The sequence below is a fragment of the Aedes albopictus genome, chromosome 1 (genome assembly GCF_035046485.1).
Source record: "Aedes albopictus strain Foshan chromosome 1, AalbF5, whole genome shotgun sequence".
In the NCBI taxonomy this organism is placed as follows: Eukaryota; Metazoa; Arthropoda; class Insecta; order Diptera; family Culicidae; genus Aedes; species Aedes albopictus.
This window is the reverse complement of record NC_085136.1, coordinates 337,141,083-337,165,475: the sequence shown is the minus strand read 5'-3', so window position 1 is coordinate 337,165,475 and position 24,393 is coordinate 337,141,083. Positions and strand designations below refer to the sequence as shown.

Here is a 24,393-nt window from a genome sequence, read left to right as displayed (position 1 = left end):
TGCTCAAATAGCATCAAATTAGTCAAGAAATCATATAACCTACGCTGTTTGTACCATTTCATTACAGAAATGGATTGATCAGTTCTCACCAGTTCTCACCATACAAAAATCCAGCTCACTACTTTCAATCTAGTACTTCACTGATTGCTTCCTATTAAAAAAAACTTGCTGTGGAACTTTTATTCCAATCGGGATAAGTTAAATTTCACAGCTAACCCTCCTTTGGCATTGGGGTCATTTTTGACCTAAACCGTACACTACGTCAGCGAGCTGTTCCCCACGTGATGCAAAAGGAAGGTTAAACTGACTTCGTGAAAGATGATAAAATCGATGAAGATGTCAATAAATTCTGAATTCTCTAATTCTCATGAATCTTGAGCACTTTTAGGGATACACAGATATCCAACGTATATTATCTCCATTCTGGGCGGCTGTCGCTCTAGCCTTGACCTGGGCCGGCAGATCAGATCCGCATAGTGGTTTCTGATCGCATTGTCGATGGAACACAGTATTCTGGAAGTAGTTGTTTGGCCACCAGACCTAAATTACCGTAGACAACGGCTGATGAACACCTGCAGCTTCCGTGGGATCTCTGTTGATACGCACCACGTTTCGCTGGCATACAAGAGCACAGATTTCATAATGGAATTGAAAATTCGCATTTTAGTGCTTTGACCAACCTGAATGGTTCTCCACCATATGTTTCGTAAGCTCGCAAAAGCAGCTTTCTTGGTCCGTGCATAGACTGATATTATGACACTGATGACCCAGCCAGCTACTGTAAAGTAGAAGGGGTTATCCGTGTTGCCATCCAACGGTTTGATCTTATGGACGTTGATGGCTAAGATCTGCCGTAGACGAGCATTCGGCCAGGTTATTGAACTTACTCTGTCAATCAGACCGCCATTAAGCAAGCAGGGCAACTTCATCAACCAGATCGAAGTCATTCAGATGCTCCATTGTGATGAGCTTTCAGAGTAACAGTTGTCCACGATTCGGTAAGTAGTCAATCGCTCCCATTATGATCTCGTCGATTATGATGAGAAACAGTAGTGGTGATACATAGTATCTGTGGGAATTTGGCTGATGATTCTCGGCGAGAATCGTCCAGCGCAGCGACCCAACACACTACAGTGCGTCCGGCGTGGTCAAACGCTGACCGAGGAAAGAGTCGTGGCCTGCTATGATCTCGTCAGCAGCTGTCAGTCGACAGGATAAGCGTTATCCCGTGTGGGAAATGTGCGTGCGTTATCAATTGGCTTCTTTAACGGTGTTGAGATAATTCGATATTCTGAATCTGCATGTCAAACTGAGTCGAAATCCAAATTTTCATAAATTTTGGAGCCCGGGAACCTATTTAGAAATCAGTTTGAAGTTTGTATGGGAGCGATTTGTCGAATCACCCCTCGTCGTATTTTGTACTGGGCGGAGCTGTCAAACAGTTGCCCAGCTGTCAAAAGGTGATTTCAAAAAATTGCTTTGAAATTGATTTTAGGTACCAAAATAAGGTTCTAAAAATCTGAAAAAAATCATAGTGGCTCAGAAAAAGGTGCTCTTTCGTATAAAATCAAAATATCAATATATTTTTTCAAATTTAAAAACCCAATTGTCTATTGACATGTTGAGGGGCAAGATTCTAAACACAATGAGAAATGCTCATTGTCATTGTCAGACACATACCACTCAGTATCCTTGCATAACCCTAGCGATTATCCGGATTGAGTCGGAAAAGCTCCGAGCCAAGATCAAAGCCTCGTACTGCGCTTCGCTGAGGCTGCCGATTTTATCCGGAACTCTCCTGTGGAACTTCTCTCCCGAAACTTCTGTTGCGAACACTAAAAGCAACACCAACATTTTTGCTTGGGCACTTCCGACGACGCCCGACGTCGACCCAATCGTCGCGACCACGTGAACGGGTTGCCGTCGTGTCAACGAACGAACCACGCGAACCGCAATCGCAGCAAGCGGGTTCAAATTTGAGTTTGGACCAGAATCTGCCGTAATTCTGCAAAGTGACGTAAGCGACATTGATAGTATTGACCCTTTTTTTTCGATTAGTATGCATAAAACTCTTGCTCATCCTCTAAGTTTCTTTCCATAGATGATAGATTACGATTAGATCTTGCATTCTAATACAGCAGACATACCACATTGTTATTTTTACTTCAGATATTATATATAATATGTGGTAGCTGAAGTCTTATGAAACAGACCGACACGGAGGCCAACTGTACGTGGAGACGAATCGAACAAGACTGCCCGTCGGCTCTCTGTACGGAGTAGTATGTGTCGTATTCAAACATAGCCACTTTAAAACGGACACACATTATTTACTATTTCACGACTGACTTGAAGATCGAACACGATGTCGACCGTTCATCACAACAGTAGTCACAAAACTGAAGCATGATTTCCGACTCAATGACATTTAGCCGTTCCATTTTCTATTGTGTTCCTCGAAAAGTCACAGCCCTAGCTGTCATGTGTACACTGTAATTCAAATTTACTCAAAGTCTGCACAACCCAACTCTATTCACTACATTCGCCTTCTTCTCCACTCTTAACGTCGTGCAAAATTTTACATAAAAGACATCATCATCATCATCATCATCATCATCATCATCATCATCATCATCATCATCATCATCATCATCATCATCATCATCATCATCATCATCATCATCATCATCATCATCATCATCATCATCATCATCATCATCATCATCATCATCATCATCATCATCATCATCATCATCATCATCATCATCATCATCATCATCATCATCATCATCATCATCATCATCATCATCATCATCATCATCATCATCATCATCATCATCATCATCATCATCATCATCATCATCATCATCATCATCATCATCATCATCATCATCATCATCATCATCATCATCATCATCATCATCATCATCATCATCATCATCATCATCATCATCATCATCATCATCATCATCATCATCATCATCATCATCATCATCATCATCATCATCATCATCATCATCATCATCATCATCATCATCATCATCATCATCATCATCATCATCATCATCATCATCATCATCATCATCATCATCATCATCATCATCATCATCATCATCATCATCATCATCATCATCATCATCATCATCATCATCATCATCATCATCATCATCATCATCATCATCATCATCATCATCATCATCATCATCATCATCATCATCATCATCATCATCATCATCATCATCATCATCATCATCATCATCATCATCATCATCATCATCATCATCATCATCATCATCATCATCATCATCATCATCATCATCATCATCATCATCATCATCATCATCATCATCATCATCATCATCATCATCATCATCATCATCATCATCATCATCATCATCATCATCATCATCATCATCATCATCATCATCATCATCATCATCATCATCATCATCATCATCATCATCATCATCATCATCATCATCATCATCATCATCATCATCATCATCATCATCATCATCATCATCATCATCATCATCATCATCATCATCATCATCATCATCATCATCATCATCATCATCATCATCATCATCATCATCATCATCATCATCATCATCATCATCATCATCATCATCATCATCATCATCATCATCATCATCATCATCATCATCATCATCATCATCATCATCATCATCATCATCATCATCATCATCATCATCATCATCATCATCATCATCATCATCATCATCATCATCATCATCATCATCATCATCATCATCATCATCATCATCATCATCATCATCATCATCATCATCATCATCATCATCATCATCATCATCATCATCATCATCATCATCATCATCATCATCATCATCATCATCATCATCATCATCATCATCATCATCATCATCATCATCATCATCATCATCATCATCATCATCATCATCATCATCATCATCATCATCATCATCATCATCATCATCATCATCATCATCATCATCATCATCATCATCATCATCATCATCATCATCATCATCATCATCATCATCATCATCATCATCATCATCATCATCATCATCATCATCATCATCATCATCATCATCATCATCATCATCATCATCATCATCATCATCATCATCATCATCATCATCATCATCATCATCATCATCATCATCATCATCATCATCATCATCATCATCATCATCATCATCATCATCATCATCATCATCATCATCATCATCATCATCATCATCATCATCATCATCATCATCATCATCATCATCATCATCATCATCATCATCATCATCATCATCATCATCATCATCATCATCATCATCATCATCATCATCATCATCATCATCATCATCATCATCATCATCATCATCATCATCATCATCATCATCATCATCATCATCATCATCATCATCATCATCATCATCATCATCATCATCATCATCATCATCATCATCATCATCATCATCATCATCATCATCATCATCATCATCATCATCATCATCATCATCATCATCATCATCATCATCATCATCATCATCATCATCATCATCATCATCATCATCATCATCATCATCATCATCATCATCATCATCATCATCATCATCATCATCATCATCATCATCATCATCATCATCATCATCATCATCATCATCATCATCATCATCATCATCATCATCATCATCATCATCATCATCATCATCATCATCATCATCATCATCATCATCATCATCATCATCATCATCATCATCATCATCATCATCATCATCATCATCATCATCATCATCATCATCATCATCATCATCATCATCATCATCATCATCATCATCATCATCATCATCATCATCATCATCATCATCATCATCATCATCATCATCATCATCATCATCATCATCATCATCATCATCATCATCATCATCATCATCATCATCATCATCATCATCATCATCATCATCATCATCATCATCATCATCATCATCATCATCATCATCATCATCATCATCATCATCATCATCATCATCATCATCATCATCATCATCATCATCATCATCATCATCATCATCATCATCATCATCATCATCATCATCATCATCATCATCATCATCATCATCATCATCATCATCATCATCATCATCATCATCATCATCATCATCATCATCATCATCATCATCATCATCATCATCATCATCATCATCATCATCATCATCATCATCATCATCATCATCATCATCATCATCATCATCATCATCATCATCATCATCATCATCATCATCATCATCATCATCATCATCATCATCATCATCATCATCATCATCATCATCATCATCATCATCATCATCATCATCATCATCATCATCATCATCATCATCATCATCATCATCATCATCATCATCATCATCATCATCATCATCATCATCATCATCATCATCATCATCATCATCATCATCATCATCATCATCATCATCATCATCATCATCATCATCATCATCATCATCATCATCATCATCATCATCATCATCATCATCATCATCATCATCATCATCATCATCATCATCATCATCATCATCATCATCATCATCATCATCATCATCATCATCATCATCATCATCATCATCATCATCATCATCATCATCATCATCATCATCATCATCATCATCATCATCATCATCATCATCATCATCATCATCATCATCATCATCATCATCATCATCATCATCATCATCATCATCATCATCATCATCATCATCATCATCATCATCATCATCATCATCATCATCATCATCATCATCATCATCATCATCATCATCATCATCATCATCATCATCATCATCATCATCATCATCATCATCATCATCATCATCATCATCATCATCATCATCATCATCATCATCATCATCATCATCATCATCATCATCATCATCATCATCATCATCATCATCATCATCATCATCATCATCATCATCATCATCATCATCATCATCATCATCATCATCATCATCATCATCATCATCATCATCATCATCATCATCATCATCATCATCATCATCATCATCATCATCATCATCATCATCATCATCATCATCATCATCATCATCATCATCATCATCATCATCATCATCATCATCATCATCATCATCATCATCATCATCATCATCATCATCATCATCATCATCATCATCATCATCATCATCATCATCATCATCATCATCATCATCATCATCATCATCATCATCATCATCATCATCATCATCATCATCATCATCATCATCATCATCATCATCATCATCATCATCATCATCATCATCATCATCATCATCATCATCATCATCATCATCATCATCATCATCATCATCATCATCATCATCATCATCATCATCATCATCATCATCATCATCATCATCATCATCATCATCATCATCATCATCATCATCATCATCATCATCATCATCATCATCATCATCATCATCATCATCATCATCATCATCATCATCATCATCATCATCATCATCATCATCATCATCATCATCATCATCATCATCATCATCATCATCATCATCATCATCATCATCATCATCATCATCATCATCATCATCATCATCATCATCATCATCATCATCATCATCATCATCATCATCATCATCATCATCATCATCATCATCATCATCATCATCATCATCATCATCATCATCATCATCATCATCATCATCATCATCATCATCATCATCATCATCATCATCATCATCATCATCATCATCATCATCATCATCATCATCATCATCATCATCATCATCATCATCATCATCATCATCATCATCATCATCATCATCATCATCATCATCATCATCATCATCATCATCATCATCATCATCATCATCATCATCATCATCATCATCATCATCATCATCATCATCATCATCATCATCATCATCATCATCATCATCATCATCATCATCATCATCATCATCATCATCATCATCATCATCATCATCATCATCATCATCATCATCATCATCATCATCATCATCATCATCATCATCATCATCATCATCATCATCATCATCATCATCATCATCATCATCATCATCATCATCATCATCATCATCATCATCATCATCATCATCATCATCATCATCATCATCATCATCATCATCATCATCATCATCATCATCATCATCATCATCATCATCATCATCATCATCATCATCATCATCATCATCATCATCATCATCATCATCATCATCATCATCATCATCATCATCATCATCATCATCATCATCATCATCATCATCATCATCATCATCATCATCATCATCATCATCATCATCATCATCATCATCATCATCATCATCATCATCATCATCATCATCATCATCATCATCATCATCATCATCATCATCATCATCATCATCATCATCATCATCATCATCATCATCATCATCATCATCATCATCATCATCATCATCATCATCATCATCATCATCATCATCATCATCATCATCATCATCATCATCATCATCATCATCATCATCATCATCATCATCATCATCATCATCATCATCATCATCATCATCATCATCATCATCATCATCATCATCATCATCATCATCATCATCATCATCATCATCATCATCATCATCATCATCATCATCATCATCATCATCATCATCATCATCATCATCATCATCATCATCATCATCATCATCATCATCATCATCATCATCATCATCATCATCATCATCATCATCATCATCATCATCATCATCATCATCATCATCATCATCATCATCATCATCATCATCATCATCATCATCATCATCATCATCATCATCATCATCATCATCATCATCATCATCATCATCATCATCATCATCATCATCATCATCATCATCATCATCATCATCATCATCATCATCATCATCATCATCATCAAACCAAACACTTGCAGGGAAATCTCTCTCCCAGAAAACGGAAGCTCTCTCTCCGGTCCGGTAAACAAAAAAAATCCTGCAGGGATCTATCTCTTTTCGTCCGGCGGAATCACTATCCGCTGGGAAATCACACTCTCCCAACGGATACTCTCTGGTAACCCAACTCTTGTAGGGAAATCTCTCTCCCAGAAAACGGAAGTTCTTTCTCCCGTCCGGCCGAATCATCCGCTGGGAAATCACACTCCCCCAACGGTCCACTGATCTTGCGGGAAATCACTCTCTCCCGTCTAGCCGAATCATCATCCGCTGGGAAATCACACTCTCCCAACGGATACTCTCTGGTAAACAAAAAAAAATCCTGCAGGGATCTCTCTCTCTTCGTCCGGCGGAATCACTATCCGCTGGGAAATCACACTCTCCCAACGGATACTCTCTGGTAACCCAACTCTTGTAGGGAAATCTCTCTCCCAGAAAACGGAAGTTCTTTCTCCCGTCCGGCCGAATCATCCGCTGGGAAATCACACTCCCCCAACGGTCCACTGATCTTGCGGGAAATCACTCTCTCCCGTCTAGCCGAATCATCATCCGCTGGGAAATCACACTCTCCCAACGGATACTCTCTGGTAAACAAAAAAAAATCCTGCAGGGATCTCTCTCTCTTCGTCCGGCGGAATCACTATCCGCTGGGAAATCACACTCTCCCAACGGATACTCTCTGGTAACCCAACTCTTGTAGGGAAATCTCTCTCCCAGAAAACGGAAGTTCTTTCTCCCGTCCGGCCGAATCATCCGCTGGGAAATTACACTCCCCCAACGGTCCACTGATCTTGCGGGAAATCACTCTCTCCCGTCTGGCCGAATCATCATCCGCTGGGAAATCACACTCTCCCAACGGATACTCTCTGGTAAACCAACTCTTGCAGGGAAATCTCTCTCTCCCAGAAAACGGAAGTGCTTTCTCCCGTCCGGCCGAATCATCCGCTGGGAAATCACACTCCCCCAACGGTCCACTGATCTTGCGGGAAATCACTCTCTCCCGTCTGGCCGAATCATCATCCGCTGGGAAATCACACTCTCCCAACGGATACTCTCTGGTAACCAAACTCCTGCAGGGAAATCTCCCCTTCCAACGAATAGAATCACTTGCCGCTTTCTCGCGCTCTCCGTCGAAATATAACCGAAAATTTCACCACCGGCTGCGCCATGTCGTATTCAAACATAGCCACTTTAAAACGGACACACATTATTTACTATTTCACGACTGACTTGAAGATCGAACACGATGTCGACCGTTCATCACAACAGTAGTCACAAAACTGAAGCATGATTTCCGACTCAATGACATTTAGCCGTTCCATTTTCTATTGTGTTCCTCGAAAAGTCACAGCCCTAGCTGTCATGTGTACACTGTAATTCAAATTTACTCAAAGTCTGCACAACCCAACTCTATTCACTACAGTATGAACCCCCCTCGCATCACGCATACACACCTATACAAGTTATAGGGCACAATATCACATCCCCCTTTCTTTCAAGTTATAATTTTATTAACTTAATAACATTATTAGTACATTAGCGAATACAAATCTTGATCGAATACTTATCTTTACGGACTATATATCTCTTTGGGTTTAGGCATCCTCTTTGATCGTCTTGGTTGAAATGTTGGCTGGAACGTCTTACAGGGCTCTGGAACTTTATCTGGTACAGCAGTTGTCACCAATGGTTCATCGATTGTTTGATCGCCGAGGGCGTGGTCGAGGGCTGTTAGTGGTGGACTGCTGTCTGAATCGCCAAGTTGTTCATCAACTTCAACGGGTTCATGATCGGAAATGTTCTTCAAATGTGATGTGTTGCGATCATACGTTCTTCCGGTTTCTTTGGATTGAACAGTTACGTTTGCTCCTTGTCTGTCCACAACCGTGAATTTCTCCTTATGGAAATTGGTGGACAGCTTGTTAGTCGGGCAGAGATTTTTCATGAGGACTGTGTCACCAACCGAGATGGTACTCGGTTTCGCTCTACGCTGCACATCCTCCCGCTGCTTTCCAAGCAACTTTTTCTCCAGGTCTCGATCTCTGAAATCGCTACTGGGGGGAATAGTTGGAAGGTCGTCAACACAAGGCAGTTTGGTACGCAGCTTCCGGTTTAGCAAAAGCTCACTGGGAGCCTTACCGGTAACTGAATGCGGGGTATTGTTGTAGAGATCTAGGTAACTGTTCAACTCAGCTTTCCAATCATCGTAAAGGGCATTTGCAATTTTCATCCGTTTCAATAATGATCTGTTCTGGCGTTCAACCTCGCCATTTGCCTGAGGCCAGTAGGGCGACGTATGATTGAGATGAATGCCGTTTACTTTACAATAGTCTTCAAACTCACAAGAAACGAACTGCTTAGCGTTATCTAAAGTGATTGTTCTAGGAGGACCCCAGATGCGGAAAATACGTCTAAGCCGTTTAATAGTCTCCTGCGCAGTAATCTTGTTCATCACTTCCAGTTCCATATATCGGCTGTAATAGTCAATTACCACCAAGATATACTCGGCGGATGGCATTGGCCCGAGAAAATCTATTGCTATATCTACCCATGGACGATCGGGTAACTGTCTTCGCATCATGGGCTCGGGTGGATCCGGAATTTGAACCAGGCGACATCCTTCACACGATTCACATGTCTCAACTGCGTCTTGATCTATACCAGGCCACCAACATCTTTCTCACAAACGCCTCTTCATCAGGGACTGCCCAGGATGTCCTTCATGAGCTAACTGGAGCATTCTCGACCGTAATCCTTTCGGAATTACAAGTTTCGATCCTCGCAGGATCAGCGAGTTTACACATGTGTATTCATGGCGGAAGGGGACGTACTGCTTCAAATCCTCGTTGACCCAAGAATCACTTTCGATGCAAACCCTCAACTGTTTCATCTCTTCATCCGAGGTGGTGGCAAGAATAACTTTCTCGATGTCAATTGCAGCGGCTTCCTGAATAGTCCGAATGAAAATCTCGGCTTCAGGATCAAAATCTTCTTGAACTGAATCACTTGCCAGTGTCGCCAGTGATTCTACGGAAACACGTCGAATAAAAACATCACACTCATCTGACCACTTAGTATCGGAAACGTGTGCTCCTAGTCTTCAAAAAGTATCTGCCAAATTGGCTGATCCTTTCCGGTAAACTACCTAAAATAACCATTAGTGAAATATTATGCAACCATATTTGCTTAAATCTAATCCTACCTTTAACTTGAATGCCTGGATTCTTAGCATCCAGCGTTCAATTCTCGCTGTAGGTCGCGAGTTCACAGTAGACAGTGTTTCTAGTGGCCTATGATCTGTCTCCAGTTCAAAATGTATACCGAGAAGATATATCCTGAAACGTTCTACTCCCCACACAATTCCTAGGGCTTCCTTTTCTATTGGAGGATACTTCTTTTCGGTCTCCGAGAGGCTTTTAGAGGCATATCCGATGACTCTGGGTTGATTGTTCTTAAACTGCAGAAGCACCGCGCCTAAACCAACTCCTGATGCATCCGTGACTAGCAACGTACGATCTTTGGGATCGTAATACCCCAGGTGCTGTATGGATCCTATGGTACGCTTGAGCTGGTCAAAAGATTCCTGGTGCACTGGTTTCCAGTCAAACGGTGTGTCCAGCTTTAGCAGTTCTCGAAGAGGGTAGTTTACCGTGGCCAAATTCGGTATTAAGCGGGATACGTAGGTTACTAAGCCTAGAAAGCTTCGTAATTCCTCCTTGGATTGTGGTGCTCTGAACTGTTGGATCGACTTGACTTTATCCTTAGCTGGCGCTACTCCTTCTGACGATAGCTCATGACCCAAGAACGATATCTCTGACTGTTTGAACTTGCATTTGTGAATGTTCAATAGGATTCCATAGCGGTTCAACACACTCAACGTGTGTTTTACTGCCAAATCGTGTTCTTCTTCTGTTGCACCGAATATCATGATATCATCTATGAAAACCACTGTGTTTTCGCACTCGCAGAGAATACTTTCCATAATGTTCTGGAACAGCTCCGGCGCACAATTTACTCCAAATAGAAGCCGTTTATAACGGTATAGACCTCAGTTTGTAATAAACGTTGTCACGTCACGGCAGTCTTCCGCTAGCTCCACCTGGTGGAAGGCTTGTTTAATATCCAACGTCGTGAACAGTTTGGCATTCCGAAATCTTGGAAGCATGTCGTCAAATATCGGAAGCGGGTGGTTGAGTCTTTGGATGGCCTGATTTGCTTTCCTCATGTCTACGCACAGGCGTAGTTCACCGTTGTCTTTCAAAATCGGGACCAGGGGAGAAACCCAAGACGTTGGCTGAGTGACCTTCTCAATTATGTCTAACCGTAAAAGTTCTTTCAGTTTGGCTTCGACTTGCTGTAAAAGTGGGATGGGACAGCGGCGCAGAGGTTGAATAACAGGCGAGACTGTTCTATCGATGGGCAAGCTCAGGGTTATTCCTTTCATTTTGGGGAAAGGTTCTTTGATCGCGTCGATTCGGTTGATTGGGACACTTTGCGAACTAGGCAAGCCAACCTGTAGCACTCCAATTTTCTGTGCTGTAATCTTTCCGAGCAGCGGTTGCTGACCTTTCTCAATAACGTAGAAAGAGGAACTAGTTTTTAGTAGCTTTCCTCCGTCGTTAATCTCTAGATCAGCATCGAAGACCGTAATCAGCTTCAATGGGACGCGACCGTATGCCAAAAACCGTTTGTAATTATCGAACCGTTCGTTCCGTACTTGAACATCTTGCAGCTTCATAATTTCCCATGTTTTGTCGTCGATGAGGTTATGCTTTGATCCCGAGTCGACGAGCATCGTGATATCAACCCCCCCAATGCAACACGTGATCAATTCGTCAGATTCGCCCACATTGTATACTGGGAAATCTTCAGATTTTGATTCTCCATTATGATCTTCAATTTTGTAGACTGGTCTGGACGAGGGCCGAGAATACTTCGATGGTCGTGAGGGTCCTTCGTTTACGATAAGCGCTTTTCGTTTACGATCGAAAGAACCCTGATAAATACGCAATAGGCAACAAAATAACATTTGATTTAATTTTATTTGGTTTTAATACTTACAGCACTTGCGAAATTCTTGGATTTACATACAGTTTGGAAGTGACCAACATTTTTGCAACGAAGACACACTTTGTTTATGGCTGGACAGTGTTCGCCTTCTCGATGGCGATTGTAGCCACAACGCAGGCAGCGTGGATTAGTTCCGAACTTTTTAGAAGCACCCTCATATAGTCGATTAACGTTGCTATCAATTTGCTCGAATGGACGGTTGGCTGATCCACCGTTCGCTTTGGCGTTCATTTTTGATGACTGGTATTTTACCGATTGATACGCGTTTATAGTTTTGATTGCTTCATCGAGACTCAACTGCTCTTTCTCCAGTAGTTTTTGGCGTAGATCATCAGAAGCATATTGAATAATCTTATCGACTACCGCAATATGCCTGCTCTCATTTTCGGATTTCCCAAATGAACATTTTTCAGCCCTCTGCTGAACTCGAAGTGCAAATTTTTCGATAGGTTCACTATCGCTGGGTGCCATTGACCAAAATAGAAATCTTTCAAAGCTGTCGTGGTGCTTCGGTGAGAAATAAAGTGTTAATTTCTCCTTCAATGAAAGATAGGGATCTCTCGATGGGTCTTCTTCCTCGCACCCAGGAATCCCATAGAAAGCGCTCTGTAGTTCGATGCCACCCATAGCCAGTAATTGCATTTTACGGCTGCTGCCATCAGTGATGTTCGAAACTGCCATGATGGTTTCGAACCATCTAATCCAAGATCCCCACGCATTACGTACTTCAGATTGAGGCAGATGTTTGTACTTGAAATGTGGGAGGTTGTACGAAGCAGGACTGAATAGGGATACATGTTGAATCATCGGAGCGGTAACAATACCGTCCATGGTACTATTTTCTGCGTAATTGGGGTCAGGTACGTTGCCTTTCATGTTGCTGTTAACAATTTAAAATAACATTTTACGTCATTCGTTGGAGCGTCTTTCTTATACGATTACTAATGTCAGAATCTCAGGGAACCATAGGGCAACTTGTAGTACTCAACATGTATAAATAAATTTGGGTTTTACGTAACTTACTCATATCTATGCTTTGGCATCATTCACGCAACATATAAAACGATCCAAGATTCTCACTCTCAAGCCTTCGCAACATCCAAGAGCGACATTCAGAAAACTTTCGCAACATCCAAGAGCGACATTCACAGGGCCTTCGCAACATCCAAGAGCGTCATTCATAGAACTTTTTCAACATCCAAGAGTGACAATCACAAAATCTTCGCAACATCCAAGAGCGACATTCACAACTCCGCAACATTTAAGAGCGACACACATCAAACACTAGCAACATCTAACCTTCACATTCAGATAGGTTTCGCAACATTTAAGAGCGACAATCATCACAACATCTAAGAGTGACAAACTATGCATTTAAAACATCAGCTACATCGCGTGCACCTTTATAGTACCTTCAAATACAGTTTATAATGTTTGTTCCTTTTCCTTGACTTTCAACAATGCAATGGGTGATATTGGAAAGCAATTTCAGTCTCACTTGTGCATTACTCTTCAAAAAGTTACGAAGCAATATATGATTCAAAATTCTACATACCTGAAACATGCAGCTGGTTTGCACTCTATGCAGTATCCATCTTACACTCTTGATTAGACCCTACCGTCTTGCGGTAGTAATCCAAATATCGCACCACCTAAATAGCACACAGCGCTTGACACAGCGTCGATTTTTTTTTTCATGTGAATATAAATATCACCATTCACTCTGAACCCCATAGCTCTTTTTGTTTTTCAATGGGTATTGATTTTTCTCTCTGCTTTTTTTCCAATCACATGAAAATGTAAAAAGAAAAATTAACAAATCTGGAAACACTCCCCACTCACAACACCATTTTCTCCCGCGTGCATACCGCAATAATAGGAGGACGCCACCACAAACTTGTTTCTCCGTCCGAGCTGCTCAGTCTCTTTCGACCAACACACATATACACACACTCTGAAATGCCAGTATGCCTGGACTCGCTGTTTTCACATAACCGCATTCCCCTTACTTTTCTCATCCATTCATGCACAAACACAAAGTGTGCTGCCGGAGCGGTGATCAATAATACTTTTCAGCATGGCTAACGCGGCGTCACTTCGTTTTGAATGAATTCTATCTTCCGACCTATCACACACGCACACTGACAGCATGGCTGGATTCGCTTCTTCACACTACCATCATCTCCTCACTTTCCCGATTCCCGTATACACAAGCACTAAGAAATCTACCAGCGTTGCTCGAGGGCGGCTTTTTCCAATATGGCTGACACGGCGTCACTTAGTTTCGAATCAATTCCATCAATTTTTTTTTCAGCCACAGTTCCATCACTTTTTCTGTTTCCGTAGGTTATTTTTTTTTTCAATTTAATAATCTCATCCAATCACACTTTCTCGCTTACACCATAATGGCCGTTTTCGCATTTTTTTTTCAGATAGACATCTTTTTCAATCGACTTAATCGCACTGCATTTCAAGTTGCCCCATCATTCCAGATTCTGACATTACACTGTTATTTTTACATTTTTTTTTCTCACTTGCTTTCTTGATAACGATAAAATCACACAGTCGACGAATCAATCTAATAAAAGTTAACAATTCCCAAGATAATTCGGCTTTTTCACACTGCACTACGTGGATTTCACCATCCTAGACGCCATCTTGTGGTAGCTGAAGTCTTATGAAACAGACCGACACGGAGGCCAACTGTACGTGGAGACGAACCGAACAAGACTGCCCGTCGGCTCTCTGTACGGAGTAGTATGAACCCCCCTCGCATCACGCATACACACCTATACAAGTTATAGGGCACAGTATCACATAATATACCAAAAAAAATCGACATTTTGAATGGCGCTTTGCAGAATTACAGCAGAGAAGTGAAAATTTTCTCGCTCAAGCGCAGTTTCGAGTTCAAAAGGAATCGCTCAAGAAACTTATTTGACCTTCAGAACAGCTTCAGTCGTGGATATAGCTACTGTGGCTTGCTTCTTGCTATTCCATGACACTGTTGAACTTCTGTACCTACTTGGGAAACGCTTTCTAAAGGTGATTTTCGGTCTCCTCTGTAGTTACCGCAGTCAGCATCAACATAGCCCAACTAACAGAGTAGCACCTTCTCACCGTTGAAATACTAAACATTTCGACACTGATTTTTCATTTGGGCCTAACTGACATTTTCAAGTTCTCTTTCTCGATCCTCTCTTTGTGTTATCACAGAATGTGTATTGAGTTTTCCAAAGATTTTTTGGTTGAAATGCGAAGGAGACGACTACATGTTGCTATAGAAACAAAAATAATAATGATTTTGTTTGTTTTGATCAAGTTATTACCGAAAGAGAGAGTCGATGAAGAGAAATCGATCAAGTCAGTTAGGCCTTTATGAAAAATCATTGTCGATTTTAGGTTGATTCCAATGGTTGTTCATCTGAGCTTCTCTTGGAGCTGCTCAAATTCTTCTACGATAACTTACAGCTACGCTTATGCTCGATCTCGATGATAACGCAAGTTAGATTATGCACCCAACTAGCTCACGATACAACTGAGTTGTTCGGGTGTCGCTCTTATTAATTTCCAGCTTCACATTTGGGTCTATCGGGATACTCATAGGCTTGCAATCATTCATATCAAAACGTCACAGCGTGTCTTTCTTGTTCATTTCTGATTGACTAATCTTCATACTACCCTTCTCGATATTCATTCTATCGTCAATGCCAGATAATGCCTCAGTTCCTCCCAGGGCCGGATCTAAGGGGGGCCGGGGGGCCAGGGCCCCCACAAAATCATTTTTGGTTGCTGCACATTAACTTTATTGTTCATTTTGCTCAAGTACTGTTCAAAAACATGGAAAAACTTTTTTGCTCATCGCTCTGAGGGGCCTCCACATATGTTCTGGCCCCGGGCCCCCACAACCCTTAATCCGGGCCTGGTTCCTCCATGTCCGTCATTTCAACATCCTTTGATCTTCGCTACATAATCCAGTGAGTTTGATGTCGTCAACGTACAGTAAAACGTCAATCATGATTTCTCCCTATTGCTTTCAATGGTGCATGTAGATATCTTCTTTCAGGAGGCCCTTGAGGAATGCAATTTTCACGTCCATCTGATGTACATGGTACTGCTCTTGATTCGCCATTTCTAGCAATATCTAACCGTCGTAAACTTCGCCACAAGTGCGTATGTTTTGTCAAAGCCGAATCCTCTCCTCTTGGTAAACCCTTTTGCTACGAGACATGCCTTATAACAATCCACATGTCCGTATTCATCGCGTTTGAATTGGGAATTTATCATCTCACCATACAAAAATTTAGCTCATTATTTCAAATCTAGTTATCCCCGGAACGTGTCGTATTCTGTCGCACTACCTGGTTCTATATCACCTACAGAACTTTTTTACAAATTAAACTCATTCAAATCGATGATTTCCACTTCCCTGTTCCTACCTGGCACCTCTCATTCTCTTCCAATTCGACCAAAGAAGCTCATCAGCACCGTCGTCGTGTCGCCTTGAAACTTTCCGCCCGACAACAATCGAACCTAATTATAGACGAAATTGGCACCAAACCGAGTAGAAGCATCGCCAAGCACGCTAATCACGATCTGTAGAAGCGGCATCCGAATGGTGGTTGGATGGTGGGACTCTGTCATCACCTCAAATAAAAGCAAACAATCGGATTAGAATATCCTAGTAATGTTGGCGCCACACCATTGTTATTGTTAGAGAAATGCACACACGTCTAAGTTCCTAATCGATCTTACAGCAAACCCTGCTTTTGCAGATCCAGATAGACCTTCTTGCTGAGGATATTTCCCCGCGAATCTTCAAACTCCTCCTCGTTGGCCGGGACCCACATCTTGGAGAAGGTCTGCTCCTTGACCTTATCCCACAGCATCAGCGCGTCCTCGATCTTGGTAATGTTGGCAAAGTGAGCCGTGTTCGGGATGCCCAGACAGCGCATTCCGTGGGCATGTCGCCACTCCGAGAAGTGGTTCTGGAACGCCTTTGGACCGTTGTACTTGTAGTTGCCGCAGATTTCGCACTCGTACGTGAAGTGGAGCTGATGGAGCTTGTACAACCAGTACGGAATGGGCTTTCCATCGTATCCGAGCGGGAGATTTTTCGGATTGTACGGGATGCCATCGTCATCGTCGGATTCCTCCTCCTCCATGCTGTCCTCGTCGCTTTCTTCCAGGGTGTAGCGAGCCTGCTTACGCTGGAGGTTGATCTTGGTCTCGTAGATCTGATCATCGACCAGTTCGGCCAGTTTGGTGATTTTGTACTCCAACAGGGCAATGTCTTTGTCCTTCTGGTTGTACATCAGCCGTTTGTGCTCGTTCTCCTTGTTCTTGTCCTCCTTGCAGGCGAACAGACGCTGGGCGCGCTCCTCCAGTGTTCCACCACACTTCATTCCCATGGCCTACGGATAAAAATTTACGGATCAGCAGGCCACAGCCGGTTCACACAAATGTACTCACCTGAAGAGCCGATTTTAACCGGTCCAGCCCCAAGTAGGTCAAATCCTCCCACTTTCCGAACTCGTTCAAATTAATCAGCGCATCCTCCTCCACATCCTTCCCGCGCTCCCACCCAGGGGCTTCTCCATTCTTCCACAGATCCTCAAACTGTAGCTCGTTCCGCTTCACCGTATGTTCCAGCTCGAAGAACAACGGCCGACTCCGCGTTATGAACCCAAACAGATAGTCGTGCAGCAGTTCCAGATACTTTTTGTACTTAAGATTCTTCTGCTTCCGCGGAACGTCCGAGAACTTGTTAAACTCCGACAGATACGTAATGTAATCGATTTTGTCCACCCCCTTCAGATTGATATAGTTATCGAAGCACTCGTGCAGATCCAGATACTGCCCATAATTCTCCACATCGCTAAACTTGACCACCTCCGCCAGATAAGCCGGATCGTTCAACTGCTCCCGCAGCTTGGAAAACTCAATCGACGCCGGAACGGCCACATTATTCCCATGATTCTGATGGAACTCCACCAGCGAATTGAACTGACTGTAAAACTCCTTGAACTCATTCACACTCATATTCGTAATTTCCTGCTTGCGCTCCCCGTCCTTATCCTGATACAGCTCCAGCAGCGACTTGCTGCAACTTTGGTACCGCTCCAGGTAGATCTTGATCCGGTGATCGGCCAGCACTTTGTCCTTGGTCTGAAAACAAACATCAGCATCCGAGATTAGTTCCAATCGCGGAAGAGACAAAAAAAAATCCCCACCCAAATCTTACCGTTTTCTTCGGGGTCTGGAGCTCCTCGGACATGGCCATCACCAGCCGGTCGCACTCCTCATGCAGCCGGCGTTGAATTTCGAAAATTGTTTCCATTTTTTTCCGGGTAAAACTTGCAAAAATAAAATTTTGTTCTTCCTCACAATTTTCTTTCGCCAAACAAACACACCACCCGAGACCCGAAACGCGATGCGAACGATTTGACAGTCCAAACTCGAATGACAGAACAGAAGTGAACGAGCGGGCGAGCGAGTGATTCACTCGCAAGTCGCCTCCCGTCCGAGTGAGAAACGCCAGTGAAGTGAGAATGAGAGTTGCTCACTGACGGTGAGCGCACGCTAAGAATCGTTGTGGCAGAAATATTCCGCATAGTGGGATTCCATGAAAAAAATATGAATTTGAGCAAAATCAATTCAATGCGTTAAAAACATTTCTGTAATTGGCGATTAAAAGTTGAGGTTATGTCATGAAAATTTGGAGGTTTGAAAGGGAAATACAAGTTCCCCATCAGTTTAATCATCATTTTTTTTCGTAAATGTACCGATAAAACGATTTTTTCTACCCCGATCCTACACACTAAGATTCAGATGTTCCAGCTCAGTAAATTTTTCACTGAGTTCAGTATTTTTTCATCTTTTTATTGCGGATTTTGCCCCATAATAGACTCACGCGCGGAAAATTTTGTCCCACCAAAATATTCTCCCACCGCTTTTCCCATAGATTGGGTTTTGTTATTGCTAACGAAAACAACATTGAACGCACGCTCTTGGTTGGTGCAATAAATACACCAACCAAGCTGCTAACTGCCATGCAAACTGACGTGTGAGTATTTATTTTTTCTCTTCGAAGATTTGCTCGAAAGTCTATCAACGAATTAAATATGCAATACTGAGTTTTCAACAGCAGATTTTATCTCGGTACACTCAGTAATCGTATTGACTGGTCACCAGTAACGATATTTACCATGCATCAGTAACTTTTGACAGTTTATGAGCCATTTTACGAAGTGACAACAATGTTGATGATGATATTGATTTTCACGGGTTATTGGACGCTACCTCCTGTCAAAATTCATTCATAAAATCGGCTCGTAAAATGGACTATTAGCTGAGCTTGGTAACTCATTTACAGGATATCCGCAAAATAAACAACCGAGCGTACCGAGTCAAATCTGCTGTTGAGAACTCAGTTAAAAGATGGAGAAAATACCGAGCTGATCTTAGTGTGTACATTTTTTTATCTGGAACGACTCAAATCACTAAAATACGAAATGGGATTTCACAAAACTTTACCTCACTTTAGGAGACCAATCTGCTTGACCAGGGTGTTCATCCATCTGGGAAATACGAAGAAACCGGAAAAAATCAGGGAATTCGAAATCACCGGGAAAAATACGGAAAATACAGGGGAAATGTAACAAGCAAGTCTTGAACGAAATGTTAAATAGCAACATTGACAGAATTGCTGCCTCTCTGGAATTTCTGGTGGATCTCGATAAATTCATGTAAAAGAAATCTGAATACTTCTAAAGCGAAATCGCGAAATTTTCAGATTTCTGAAACATTTCCCGAAGGACTTTTTGAACGTTGTTATGAAAATCCTGATAGCAGGATTCTTGCTAAAATATCGAGAAGTCCTTGAAGGCCCTCATAAATAGATTTTTACGGTTAAAAAATGTGTCAGTTTCTGGAGGAATTCTGGTGCCACCCTTTGAAGAACTTAAATTTGATCTCTTTGCAGAAGTCAAGGAAAAAGTTCCTAGGAAATCTGTTCACAGCTTATTCACACCTATCCGCTTCAGTACTGAGTTTTGGGGTAGCTTAATGCAAAATTCAAATTAAAATCTGAAAAGTGTGTACAACACTGGAAATCATAGTAAATTTTCCAAAAAAAAATATTTTGAAGACTTTCTGTAGAATCCCTAAGAAACAGATTTTCAGAGTACAGTAGCAGAATCCACAGAAGAATAAAAAAAATAACAAAATTCCTTCTCCTTTCTATATTTTGGGTGATTTCAATGCCCATAATATAGCATGGGGTAGTCATAGAACTGATGGTAGAGGTTCTTTAATAATAGAATAGGACGCAAACAGTGAAGTACTAGATTGAAAGTAGTGAGCTGGATTTTTGTATGGTGAGATGATCAGTTCTCCATTTCTGCAATGAAATGGTGCAAACAGCGTGGGTTATATGGTTTCTTACCTAATTTGATGCTGATTGAGCAAAAGTTTAGGTAACTGTGATGTTATATTATTTATTTCTTGCAACTTCAACAACACAGTTACCCAAACTTTTGCTCAAACAGCATCAAATTAGGCCAGAAATCATATAACCCACGCTGTTTGCACCATTTCATTGCAGAAATGGAGAACTGATCATCTCACCATACAAAAATCCAGCTCACTACTTTCAATCTAGTACTTCACTGATTGCTTCCTATTCCATCCATTTAAATTTTAAAACCCATATCATATTTTTAGATCTCAAAAACATTTTATATGATCTATTCTGTCGAGGATTTTTAATCAAATTTGTATGGGTTCCAGCATATTGTAATATTTATGGAAATGAACAAGCTGACTCTTTAGCCAAACTGGGAGTGCATCGTGGAATAATTTTCAATCGCAAATTTCATGCATCAGAATTCTTTCCAAAGCTGTTCTGTTTGAATAACTGGCAAAATGTTTAGGATTCTAGTGATAAAGGACGTTGGTGTCATTCCATTTGTCCTAAAGTAAATAAAATTGCATGGTTCAAAAATTTTTCTATTAGTAGAAATATGATATGTACTTTTTCGAGAATAATTTCAAATCATTACATCTGTAATAGTCATTTATACCGCATCAATGTTAAGGTTACAAATTTATGTGATTGCGGAGAATTTTATGAAGACATTGATCGCATTGTATTTGTATGCCATAGGTTTGAATTACCTAGAAAAAGATTCTTTTGTAGTTTGAATCTTTTCAATCATTCCATTCCGGAATCTGTACGTGATATACTCGGTAGAAAATGTCTACCTATATAATGAAGTTGTTATTTGAATTTTTAAATGATATTTCATATGCTGTTTGAAATCTTTTGTTTCTTCTGTTTTTTTTTTGCTTTTTTCAGATATGATCCATTGATGACCCTTGATTACTCTTGAGCAAATGATGACCCTAGATCCAGTCGATAAAGCATCAAGACACTGGCTCTGCTATGGTTTTTGCCGTTTGAGCCTTTAGATTTTAATTTTATTATTATAATGTTTTTGAAAAGATGAAGAGGTTTTGTGCCTTTTTGAGAAGTATTTCAAATGGAAATCGCTCAAAGGGGGTTTTCCCTCTTCCAAATTTTTAGTTAAAAATAAATAAATAAATAAATCAAAAAATTTTAGATTTACATGGAGATTTTTACAAAATGTAGCAAATAATTGATACATGCTTACGGCCATGCATTCACCAGTCGACTATTAAACGTCCGTAATAATAGTTGTATGTATATCGTAAAGCTGACTGATTTACACGGTTTCCGCAAGTGCCACGGGTTATAGCTTTGTCCCCGCCGGTAGTGATGTTCGTGGCGATTCCGCGGCCCGAATCTGCATGTATATTTTCATATAGATTAAATTTCCTTGTTATAGAAAGAACCTTTACAACAGACTTTCATCCTTATAGACCAAGTTAAAGTTGTGTATAATATGCACTGAGTAGTGTCCTAGTACCTAGTAGAACAATAATTTGAGTTTGTTTATACCCGGAAAGTTTATCCATACCCGGGAAAAATCCGGGAATCGAAAAACTGAATTTGAATGGACACCCTTGCTTCACCGAATGTAGAGTATTAAATTTGGTTTTCTTTTTGACAAAACTATATCGAAAAGTGATTCACAACGTTCACAACAGCTTTAAAAATAATGCACCATTCACGAAACTGCTTTGTACAGATTTACACAGTCTTCACATTGTGATTTTGTAACAAAGTTCTTAGCACAAAGTCTAACACTTAGTATCGGAGCTCCTCGTCATCAATATTCTCTGTATAAATTGTATTAAAACAGACAAACAGACGTAACCTTGGACGTAACTCTTAGAGGAAATTTATCAAACATTTTTGCCCGGTGTCTTTTTTATGAGCACACTGCTCCCTTTTGCTAGAATCGCGCACGACACTGTCGGTCATGATGAATTTCGATTTGACGTTTGTCTAACACGTACACTACTACACAAATCGCCTGTAATTTTCGTTTGCATCATTCAGCAACATGTATCAAAGCGATCGAACACTAGCGCCTCTGGTGGAACGATCGCGGAAATCAAATGAAATTTGAATGGATCGTTAAATGCATGTGCCAAGCCGTTTTGGAGAGTGATGCGTCTGTTTGACTGTGCCCTAACTATCTCGAGACATTCACCCGAGATGAAGCTGTCTGCATGTTTCTCCAATTCTACAGAAAGTAGAAGTAATTCAGCAGAGGTAATTGTCGATCGTCTACTGTACATGTAGTACTACGCACCCTGGTGTCGAGGTGTTCAAACATTTCATTGACGAAACTGATCATGATGCGCAAGGCTTGATCATGAACTATGCAGACTCATAACTGGGGAGAGAGGTGGAGGTTCTGATATGACCAAAAATAAGTCTACATAGTTTATGGACAGCGCCTTGTAGGTTTTGACGAGATGCCAGTGTGAGGATAAACTTGCAGAGTCAGGACAGACAATTATCGTGTCCATCACATTACATTACAAAAAAACTTGGTCCTATTGTATAATATTGTTGAAGCCAGACGATATTGATAATGTTATGCTGATATTTCTACACAATTGATGTTTTCCAAAGCAGAGCTCACATATGTTACTTCTCTACATATCTAAATCTGTTCTACGATTTGAGTCGTCCAAGCATCTAATGGTGCCCTTATTATCTTTTCTTTCAGTCGTCTACGCCGATTATGCATCCTCAGGTCGTTCGCTGCAGTTCCTCGAAGACTACATCAACAAGGAAGTTCTACCGGCGTTCGGTGATACAAACTGCGTCTCCGCCGTCACAGGTCTCCAGTCACATCTATATGAGTAAGTATCTTCAAACCTTGATTTTTGAAGTAGATACCTCAAACCTATT

The 24,393-nt window shown here is 40.5% G+C and overlaps 2 protein-coding genes across 4 annotated transcripts in view; one reads left to right on the top strand and one right to left on the bottom strand.

Moving 5' to 3' along the window:
• The window catches only part of LOC109412837 (uncharacterized), a 167,288-nt gene that overhangs the window by 126,393 nt on the left and 16,502 nt on the right, over positions 1–24,393 (top strand). For all 3 annotated transcript variants that reach the window (XM_062847453.1, XM_062847452.1, XM_062847454.1), the window contains exon 2: positions 24,209–24,344. In XM_062847453.1, the coding sequence (XP_062703437.1) occupies positions 24,209–24,344 (136 nt within the window). The remainder of the gene's footprint in view (positions 1–24,208; positions 24,345–24,393) is intronic.
• On the bottom strand, positions 17,715–19,488 carry LOC109412838 (splicing factor 3A subunit 3). Its single transcript, XM_019686451.3, has 3 exons — positions 19,288–19,488; positions 18,516–19,211; positions 17,715–18,457 (listed from the first exon to the last, which is right to left on the bottom strand). Exons 1-3 carry the CDS (start codon positions 19,381–19,383, stop codon positions 17,795–17,797), a joined length of 1,455 nt encoding a protein of 484 aa, XP_019541996.3. The 5' UTR covers positions 19,384–19,488; the 3' UTR covers positions 17,715–17,794.

Bases quoted from the DNA above. Each gene is read 5' to 3' on its own strand.
- LOC109412838 (XM_019686451.3), bottom strand. From the start codon at position 19,383: ATGGAAACAATTTTCGAAATTCAACGCCGGCTGCATGAGGAGTGCGAC. The intron at 19,212-19,287 runs GTAAGATTTGGG...GTTTGTTTTCAG, and splicing joins TCCAGACCCCGAAGAAAACG to ACCAAGGACAAAGTGCTGGC. The intron at 18,458-18,515 runs GTGAGTACATTT...TTTTATCCGTAG, and splicing joins GGTTAAAATCGGCTCTTCAG to GCCATGGGAATGAAGTGTGG.